The 10,560-nt window shown below is 40.7% G+C and overlaps 1 protein-coding gene across 2 annotated transcripts; it reads left to right on the top strand.

The window, feature by feature from the left end:
• Positions 1-6,919: 6,919 nt before the first annotated feature.
• Positions 6,920-9,842, top strand: MED18 (mediator complex subunit 18). 2 transcript variants are annotated; one of them, XM_074217942.1, is made up of 3 exons: positions 6,920-7,009; positions 8,766-8,851; positions 9,277-9,842. In XM_074217942.1, exons 2-3 carry the CDS (start codon positions 8,779-8,781, stop codon positions 9,828-9,830), a joined length of 627 nt encoding a protein of 208 aa, XP_074074043.1. In that variant the 5' UTR covers positions 6,920-7,009; positions 8,766-8,778; the 3' UTR covers positions 9,831-9,842. The 2 variants fall into 2 exon arrangements, with proteins under 2 accessions (XP_074074043.1, XP_074074044.1); XM_074217943.1 differs by lacking the exon at positions 6,920-7,009 and adding an exon at positions 8,525-8,596.
• Positions 9,843-10,560: the final 718 nt, after the last annotated feature.

Genomic DNA, 10,560 nt, shown 5'->3' with positions numbered 1-10,560 from the left:
AGCTGAAATCGAGCTCTCTGGAACTTCCACAGAGTTGGTCCTAATTTTGCTTTTCTGCCCAAGCCATGTCAATGATGGTTTGGAGTCTTGAAGTTCCAAATTGGAAAAAAAAACATTTATTTTTTAAAAATCAATAACTTAAAGAAAAAGGCAAGATAGTTTGAAAGAGGAGAAATGCACACCCTCTTGCTTTTCTGGACAGGGACTGCAGGATGTTGGAGTTAGCCAAACAGCCATCCATCAAGAAGTCTTTGGACCAGGCAGGGCTGGGAGAGGGAGCTATGGAGCACCAGGAATCAGGAAGACTTCTGTTCATGAGTTCAAATGCAACCTCAGACACTTACTAGCTGGGTGACTCCAGGCAAGTCATTTAACTCTGTTTACCTCAGTTTCTTCATTCATAAAATGAGCTGGAGAAGGAAATGGCAAACCACTTCTGCATCTTTCCCAAGAAAATCTCAAATGGGGTCTTGAAGAACTGGACACAACTGAAAACAACAACAACAAAGTATATGTTGTAACCCATTGATCCCCATCTTTCAGAAGACAAGGCCTAGCTGCATGACCTTGGGCCAGTCACTTAACCCCACTGCCTTGCCAAAACATAATAATAATACTCTAACAAGAGAAGTGTGCATTTGAACATTCCATCCTCCCTATTCAATAAACTCCAGTGACTTGTTATTAACCAGTCTGAACTTAATCATTTGGTTTGGCAATCAAGGCAACTGCACAGCAGGACTCAAACTTCAATAAGTCTAGGAAGTTTTTTTAGGGGTGAATTAATTGTTTGCCCAGGAATAATATAATAAATATTCAAACGGTTCTTGGCAGAAAAAAGGTTCCCCATCCTTGAACTAGAGGCTCAAATGTAAAATCTTCTGTTTGGATTTTAGAATCCTTTCGTAACCTGACCTATTCCTACCTTTCCAGTGTTCTTATACCTTACTCCATATTACTGCCATACTCTGTAATTCAGTGACATTGGCCTGCTGACTGGTTGTTCTTGCAGCAGATACTACATTACCTTCCTGACCAAGCATTTTCTCTGGATGTCCCCCACACCTAGAAAGTCTTCTCATTCCTCATCTCTGCCTCTGGGATTCCTTTAGGGCTCAGTTCAAATCCCTCTTCTTCCATTGCCTTTCCTAGTGTTCCCTTACCTCCCAACTCACTGCTGGTGCCTCCTCCTCTCTGGGATCTTACTCCCATTTGCACCATTGTTCAGATGGATAGGCATTTTTAATAACTGTCTCCTCTTTTGTCCTCTCCTCTTTTAGACTGTGAGCTCCATGTTTTGGACTTCGTTTGAATTCTCAGTCCTTCATATAGTGCCTACACATAGTAGGTAGCTGTTTCATAAATCCTTAATGTTGGTGAGAGAAAAGGAAGTACATGATATCAGACAGAGGAGAGATGCAAACAAAGTGGATTTTACAGAAAGAAGTCAGCTCATCCAGTAGACTGAATGGTCTTTGAGGGCAGCTAGCTGGTGCCTGCATAGAAAATTCTGAACTTGGAGTCAGAAAGAACTCAGTTTAAATCCTGCCCTAGACCTCTCAGCATGTCACTTAACCTCCCTCAGTTTACTCAACTGTAAAATGGGATCAATAATAGCTCCTCCCTCACAGGATAGTTTGGAGGGTCAAATAAGATAATATTTATAAAGCACTTTGTAAACCTTAAAATGCTAGTGCCTGGCAGGCAATAGATGCTTAGGGAATGGGTGGTAGAATTATTGAAAAATTTTTGCAATTAGAAATCTGAGAAAGAATTCGTTTTGGCAGAAGTAGACTAGATAGTCAAAAGCCTGCTTGGTTCAGTTCTGCTGCTTCCTCACTGTTCGATGTTGAGTAAGGCTCTTTTGTTCTGGGACTTAGTTTCTTCATCTCTAAAATGAGCCATTTGAACTGAATGAGATCTCTGGGCGATGACATAGCCTCTGTCTGCTTCAGTTTCCTCAAATATAAAATGAAGATAATAATAGCTCCTACTTCCCAGAACAAATGAATTAATATTTGTAAGGGAAAAAGTGCTTCACATGTCTTTACAAGGCACATAGTAGATACTTTATCAATGCTTATTCCTTTCCCTTTCTTAAGTCCTGTTTAGCCCTGACAGTCAGATTGCTCCAGAGCCTGATGTCATCTTTAGTGAAATCAACTCTGGATGAAGACACACAGTCAGCTAGGCAACGAAGGTAATAAGAGTTAATGTATCTCTCTTGCTTTAAAGTTTGAAAAGCACTTGGAAAGTTTCTTTTGAGCCTCACAACAACCCAGGGAAGCTATACATATCCTCATTCTATGAATGATGAAATGGAGACAAACAGCAGGTAAGTGAATTGCCAAGGCTCATGCTATAATGGCTTAACCAGAATTTCAACTCCTATCTTCCTGACTAAATCCATTGGCTCAACCCACTGTGCTACCTAGGTTTTAAGCCCAACAGGTACAACAACCCTATGAGGCTATTATTCTCATTTCACAGTTGAGAAAACTGAAGTAAACATCAGTTAAATGACTTGCTCAGAGTTACCCAGGATTCATACTTAGTTCCTTTTGACTCTATTTTTAATTTTTATTTCCTTTTGGCTTTACCTTTTAGATATTTTGATATCTATCTGAATTTTTAATGACTTATCTGCTATCATACCTGGTTCATGCAACAAAGGATCTTTCCTAGGTAGCTCCCCAAATCTAGCTATTGATGCCAGATGGTCCCTCTATCAACAGTATCTCCCAGGGATTTTGCATATGCTCCCCCTGCTACTGGAAATGGGTACTACACCACTTAATCTTTATCACCTTTAATATGGGTTATTTTTCATGACCAGATTCTCGTTTTCATCATCCTGATGCTTCCATAACTGAAACCTGGACTCTGGAGGGGAGAGGGAGCAGAAGAGCAAGTTACCTCATTTCTCAGTGACCCTGGAAATTCTCTGAGGCAGTAAGTTACAGATGGGTTGTCAAATTACTTTGGTGGAAGGGAATTTCCAACATTTAACCCAGTTAATCCAAAAGCATTTATTAAATACTTACTGTGTACCAGGAAATTTACTAGGTCCTGAGAATACAAAGGCAAATATTCTACCTAGGAAACTACACGAATCACAGATTATCTGATCTTAAAAAAAATCGTGTCAAAGTTTTTGGCCAGGCCACATTTTGGATAATGTATCTTGAAAGGATTTGTACAGAGATGGTGACCTGAGGCACACAGGTAGAGGAGCTGTTACCACAACTGATGTCAGGAAGACCTGAGTTCTTTTCCTAACTCTGACATTTATTTGCCTTGTGACCCTAGGAAAGTCATTTAACTTTCCTGCAACTCCATTTCCTCCACTATAATAACAGTAATTATTTCTTATGGGGTTGTTGTGAGAATCAAATAAATCAATATGTGAATGCTAGTTGTTGCTACTGTCAAACTGAGATCTGTTAAAGACTTTGGTTTTAAAAGACCAAGGTCTACCACACAGCATCCCAGGCCACCTCCAGTCTTCCTACTCTATATCTGGCCACTGGACCCAGATGGCTGTGGAGGAGAAAGTGAGGCTGGGGACTTTGCAGAGCACCCTCTCACTCAAATCCAGTTCATGTGCTTGTCATGGCATCACCTCCCTGATGTCATGGTGCTGTTTGAGAACAAAGGATAAGTAACAATATTATTACTAATTGTTAAAGCTTAATCAAAGCCCCAGCAACAAGTCCTTACCTGAAAAAATACATTCCATCAATACTCGGGGGGTTTTTTTGGTTTGTTTTGAGGTTTTTTTTTTTAGGTTTTTGCAAGGCAATGGGGATAAGTGGCTTGCCCAAGGCCACACAGCTAGGTAATTGTGTCTGAGAACAGATTTGAACCCAGGTACTCCTGACTCCAGGGCTGATGCTCTATCCACTGCGCCACCTAGCCACCTCACTGTGCCACTTAGCCGCCCCTCTTGTTTTTTTATTTGTTTTTAAACATGATAAATATCCCAAGATCTCCAAAGAGAGATAGATGAGCCTAGTGGAAGGAGTTAGTACCAGATGTTCACATATGTGATTCTATGATTTTTTGAGAGTTCATATGGACAAAACTTTAGAATTCAAAGTTAAAATTTGGCCTCAGGATTTGCATGAACTGATGCTGAGTAAGATGAGCAGAACCAGAAAAACACTCTACACCCTAACAGCAACATGGGGTTGATGATCAACCTTGATGGACTTTCTTATTCCATCAGTGCAACAATCAGGGACAATTTTGGGCTGTCTGCAATGGAGAATAACATCTGTATCCAGAGAAAGAACTGTGGAGTTTGAACAAAGACCAAGGACTATTACCTTTAATTTAGAAAAAAAAACCTGATATCTTATTGGCTGATCTTGTTATCTCTTATACTTTTTGTTTCTTCCTTAAGGATATGATTTCTCTCTCATCACACTCAAATTGGATCAATGTACACCATGGAAACAATGTAAAGACTGACAAATTGCTTTCTGTAGGGGTTTAGGGGGAGGGAAGTAAGATTGGGGGAAATTTTGTAAAACTCAAAATAAATAAAATCTTTAATAAACAAAAGAAAAATAAAATAAAAAAAAGAACAAAAAAAATTTGGCCTCAGATAATATTTATTATCTATGTGACCCTGGGCAAGTCATTTAACCTTAATTGCCTCCAAAACATATATGGTGGTGTTGGCCTGTAATCCCCTATATTGGGGATCCTGAGACCGATGGATTACTTGAGCTTCCATTAGGATTCCCAACTAAGTCTAATACCACAGTGTTCACCTCCTGGTAGCCAAAGGGTTCCTGAGTAGCTCACAGAACAATTTTACCTAGTAAAGTCTGAAAAGGAGAGTTGATGCCATCATAGCTTTCTTTAAATCTCTATCCCTAGATTTCATCTTCTGTTTGGCCCTGGGGTGGGGTGAGGATTGTACAGAGGTAAATTTAGGTCTGAAAAACTTCCTTAAAAATAGGGAAATGGGGCAGCTAGGTAGCAAAGTGGATAGAGCACTGGCCCTGGAGTCAGGAGTACCTGAGTTCCTCAGGTATCCAACCTCAGACACTTCATAATTACCTAGCAGTGTGGCCTTGGGCAAGCCACTTAAACCCATTGCCTTGCAAAAAAAAAAAAAAGCCTAAAAAAAATAGGGAAATGTACTGTCTCTAGAGCTAATGAGTCCTTCACATTTGAGGGGCTACCTGAAGATCACTTTCTCAAGATATTGTAGGAGAATTCCTTCAAGCTGGATGTGATAATCAGATTATCCCAGGGTCTGTGAATCTGTAATCATAGAATGTTGACCTTGGAAGTAACATGAAAGATCATCATCTAATCTAGGACTTAACTTGATGTCCATGAACTTGAAATTTTTTTTTATATCTACTTTAATATAGCTGGTTTCTCTCATGATCCTATGGGTTATAGAATCCTGCAAGTAGATGTCTGAGTGGATAGAGAGCACTAGATTCAGAAGCAGTAAAATCTGTGTTTGAATCCTGCCTCGGACATTTACTCACTGTGTATTCCTGGGAACCCTAACACCTGCCTCCCAGGGTTACATTTGGGATATGGCCTGTTGTGAACAAGGATTATCTTTTTTGATTTTTAGCATAGTATCTGATACAAATATTTAAGCTCTCAATTAGTATGCCAGATACATAGTAAGTACCTTATTGACTGACTAAAAGATCAAAGGAGTTGATATATGCAAAGTGTCTGTAAAACTAAAAATGCTATAGAAATGTTAGTAATATTTTTATGCATTTTAAAACATTATTCCTAGAATCTTCCTCTGGGTAATGTCCATTAGTTGTAGATGTCCCACAATCAGAATTTTGTGGGTCTTCTTTTCTTCTCCCTCTATATTATCTTTTTTTTTTTTAAGGTTTTTTTGCAAGGTAAATGGGGTTAAGTGGCTTGCCCAGGGCCACACAGTCTGGTAATTATTGTGTCTGAGGTCACATTTGAACTCCTGACTCCAGGGCCAGTGCTCTATCCACTGTGCCATCTAGCCGCCCCAGGGATGTCTTATTGTAATCACAAAAACCTGGAAGTAGCAAAATATTTACCCATGACAGAATGCTCCCCTTTTCCAGATTAAAGTAACTGAAGGTCAGAATACACACACATACATTCTAATGTATGACTGTAATAGGATGGATGCTTTTTTATAGAGGACAAGTATGAAGAATTAAGAGAAATATGGAAAAATGGGGGAAATGATGTGGAGGAAACAAAATAAAGGTAGGATATACAATGACGTGGAAGACAACGGAAAAAAAATGGACAAAACTTGGGTCAATTATAACTAGCAATGTTGTTAACCATCTATCTCTACTTTTAAAAAAAGTGGAAAATGACTAGTCTGATGTCAGCCGACTGAACGGTGAGGTGGCTGTGTTTGGGGGGGACAGGCTCGGGGAGTTCAGAAGCAGCTGATGCGGCCTCCCTGGGCAGAAGGCCCTGGCTGTGCTTACCTCCTTCCAGTAAGGGACATCAGGCTTAGCCACTGGGCCTCCATCAGTGTGGGAGCTCCCCCAACAGATGACTGAGCCTTTGTACAAGGGAACCTGCTTGTGTAGGTGGAGGCTCACGAAGACTTGTCTAGGGTCAAAAGTATCCAAGTATCTAAGTATTACAAGGCGGGACTTTTGAACCAGGTGTTCAGTCTGCAATCAGAAAGCACTAAATAAATGTTAGATTCTGTGTTTTTAAAGAGAAATGGGTGAGAGGGATAGGCTTTCTTCCCCTTTCTGATCCTCAGTTTCCTCTTCCGTCAAATAAGATGAGACTAGTAAGGTCGGCGACCCTAGGAGATTACGAATTAAATGGCGCCTTTCACAGGGCTTCTTCGGAGGCCGCCATCTTCCGTACGCGAGGACCACGGACTGCGCATGCTCTCCCGGTCCGGGTGGCTTTTGCGCATGCTCGCGCCCAGGCGCTGGCCTCTTGGCAGCCGGCTGCGGCTTGAGGAGAAGGATCGCGAGTGAGGGCCGCGGGCTTTCGGGCCTCGGTGCGTCCGGGTTTCTGGGAAAGGGGCGAGGATGGGGAGGGAGCCCGGCCCTGGGGCTGCGGGCGGCGGAGGCGAGCCCGGCCTCGGGGACTTCGCTTCAGTCCTGAGGGCCCGCGATAGCCGAGCTTCGCGCTTTTTATGGCGCATGCGTGGTTTGTCCCCAGCCATTCTTTTAAAGAGCCCGCTCCTCTGCCAGCGGGAGGTGGGGTCAGGGGTCAGGGCCAGGGCCAGGGCCAGGGCCTGGGCCAGGGACTGGGCCAGGACCTAGGCCAGGACCTAGGCCTGGGCCTGGGCCGGGGCCAGGGAGGAGATGGGGAAGGTCTGACATTCCTCTCCAGACCGAGGTTTCTTCCTCACGAAAATGTGCGGGGTAGAATGACTAGACCATTTCCAAGGGCCTTTTCAGCCCGGATCTGTTAAAAGTCGTTTTTTATTCTTTTGATTCTTCTGGATTTCTTTGGCAAAGGTCCTGGAGCAATTTGCCGTTTCCTTCTACTCATTTTACAGATGTGGAAACTGAGGCAAACAGGATTTTGCCTGTTTTCAATGAGCTTTTGTGTGTGAAGCTGAATCTGAACTCGTGAATTTGAGTTTTCCTGATTCCAAGCACCCTTAGGGGGTCTTTTTTGCCCCTAGGATTTTTTTTTTTAATTTTTATTTATTTAAGGCAATGGGGTTAAGTGGCTTGCCCAAGGTCACACAGTTAAGTAATTATTAAGTGTCTCAGTCTGGATTTGAACTCAGGTCCTCCGGACTCCAGGGCCGGTGCTCTATCCACTGCACTACCTAGCCGCCCCTGCATAATATTCAGTTTTGATTGTTTCATGGGGGTAGTTCTTTCCATTTACATCATCTACTTGTTTCTTATTATATTGTTTCTTCCCTCTGCTTATGTTCATCTGATTCTTTGGATATGTACTCTATATTCTAACACTCTTCCCTAACTCCCCCACTCCACCTCCCTTTTCCAGATAAGGTAACTGAAGCTCAGAAATGTTTAAGTGATTTGCCCAGGGTAACAGCTGAACTCGGTTTAGAATGAGGAGTGGGAGCTATCAGAATTCCCAGATTTAACCCAATATATATTAAAAGTGTATATTTAAAAAATTGAAATTTCAGTGATTCAGTTTTATAAGAAGTGATTTTAGATTGTTAGCTAGAAATGAAAAATAAATGCAGGAGAATTGATATAAAGTGATACCCAGAGAAGAAAGCAGAATCATATTAATGTGTACAATACTATAACTTCATACACATAAAAGTAAAAGGGGAAATATTTTAGTTATTTTGTTAAAGATGATATATTTTTTTTCTGAAAATGAAGTTTATAGTTTTATGTGTGGTTTAATTTTATTTCAATGTTTTTAAAATTTTGAAAACTAAAATCAGGGGCAGCTAGGTGATGCAGTGGATAGAGCACCGGCCCTGTAGTCCGGAGGACCTGAGTTCAAATCTAGCCTTTTTATAGAGGACAAGTATGAAGAATTAATTAAGACAATTAATAATTACCTAGCTGTGTGGCCTTGGGCAAGCCACTTAACCCCATTGTCTTGCAAAAAAAAAAAACAACTTAAAAACTAAAATCAGGTGAGTTGGGCAAGGTTATTGGTAAGGTCTTATGGTTCTAAGAGTCCTTAAATACTTTTTGGTGGCTCTGTCCAAAGCCACCCCCAATAAGCCATCTCCCATAAGAGTATCCTGTAATCCCTTGATCAGCCCTTATGATTCTGATTTTCTTTTGTTTCTTATCACCTAGGAAAGCCGGCAGTATGGAGGCACCACCAGTCACCATGATGCCAGTAACAGGTGGCACTATTAATATGATGGAGTATTTATTGCAGGGTAAGTTAGTCTAGGAATTGGTTATATCACCCACTATGTTCTCTTTTAATCACTTATGATAAACATTTTTGTCAGAAAACAAGGCAGCTATGATATGGTTCTAGTGGAGAGTAATGGGAATCTTGGATTCTGGGTCAAGTTTTGCTACTAAGTAGTTGTGAGCTCCAAATAAGAAAACTCAGTCTTAGAAGGTTGAAGCTCTGAAGCTTAATGACTTCCTGAATAGAAAGAGGTGATTGGAGAAGGTAGTTTCTAAGAGCAAGTTGAATTTCTGTTTTATAGATGGTTATCTGAAATGTAGAAATCTGGAATGATGTGCAGGGCTTAATGGCGGCTCCTAGGAATTTTGGTCCTCAGTTATGCTTCTTCAGTCTTTTTATGACAGAAGTGAAAAATGAGGTTCCATGATGTTTCCTTCTCTGTAGGAAGTGTTTTGGATCACAGCCTGGAGAGCCTCATTCACCGACTTCGGGGTCTTTGTGACAACATGGAGCCTGAGACTTTTCTGGACCATGAAATGGTATTTCTCTTAAAAGGGCAACAAGCTAGCCCTTTTGTTTTAAGGGCGCGGAGATCAATGGATAAGACAGGGGCACCCTGGCATCTGCGCTACTTGGGACAACCTGAGATGGGGGACAAGAACCGCCATGCCTTAGTACGGAACTGTGTAGACATCGCCACATCTGAGAACTTGACTGATTTTTTGATGGAGATGGGCTTCCGAATGGACCATGAGTTTGTTGCCAAGGGCCACTTGTTTAGAAAAGGTATTATGAAAATCATGGTATACAAGATTTTCCGCCTCCTGATACCTGGAAACACAGACAGCACAGAGGCCCTATCCCTCTCCTATCTTGTGGAACTAAGTGTTGTAGCACCAGCAGGACAGGACATGGTCTCTGATGACATGAGAAATTTTGCTGAACAACTAAAGCCTTTGGTTCACTTGGAGAAGATAGACCCCAAAAGACTAATGTGACCAAAAGGGACTGCCTGACATTGGGCTGTTTTCTTGCATTATAGAAACCAAGACTAAATAAATATACTTGAGCAACAAAAATTGGACTTCTTTACTTCAAGAATAAAGGTCCCAGAGAATTACCAAGAGCTCTGGATTTTCTAGAGATTTCACCATGGTTTGGTGTCTATCTTTTTGTAATGAAAAAGTCCAGTTAATTTGTGCCATTCAGTTAGCTCATATGTTCGACTACAGTAGCAATGCCATTAAATTTTATTTTTTCAGTTATCAAACTTATGGGTTTTTTTTCTCTATCTTCTGGAAATATAAAAGAGAAGCAGAATTCTTGTAACAAATATTTATCAGTGCCATTTTAATGGTATGAGACGACCTAAATTTTGATTGAATTTCATTCTGATAAACCTTTTCTGTTAGCACAGGAAAAAGAAGTCATAGAAAAAGTTTTTCAGGTAAAAGAAAACTATTAACTCAATTTTCTCAATTAAAATTTTGAGTGAGAGTATCATATGGTAAAATAACATGTAAAGTAATGGGTCTATGATTTCTAATTCTCTGTTATGTTTTCACCCTAACCATTGGCAGGTTTGTTATCTACCAAACAGAAATCTACATAGTCCATGAGGCCAAAAGCAAGGATAACTTATAATGTGATTAATGTAATGAAAAATGTTTCTTTTTAACATTTTATGAATACTCCTTATTTTCAAGTTAGAATCACTTCTGGATATTC

Source organism: Macrotis lagotis, chromosome 1, assembly GCF_037893015.1.
Source record: "Macrotis lagotis isolate mMagLag1 chromosome 1, bilby.v1.9.chrom.fasta, whole genome shotgun sequence".
Lineage (NCBI taxonomy): Eukaryota > Metazoa > Chordata > Mammalia > Peramelemorphia > Peramelidae > Macrotis > Macrotis lagotis.
This window is presented reverse-complemented; position numbering and strand designations above follow the sequence as displayed.

Bases quoted from the DNA above. Each gene is read 5' to 3' on its own strand.
- MED18 (XM_074217942.1), top strand. From the start codon at position 8,779: ATGGAGGCACCACCAGTCACCATGATGCCAGTAACAGGTGGCACTATT. The intron at 8,852-9,276 runs GTAAGTTAGTCT...CCTTCTCTGTAG, and splicing joins GATGGAGTATTTATTGCAGG to GAAGTGTTTTGGATCACAGC.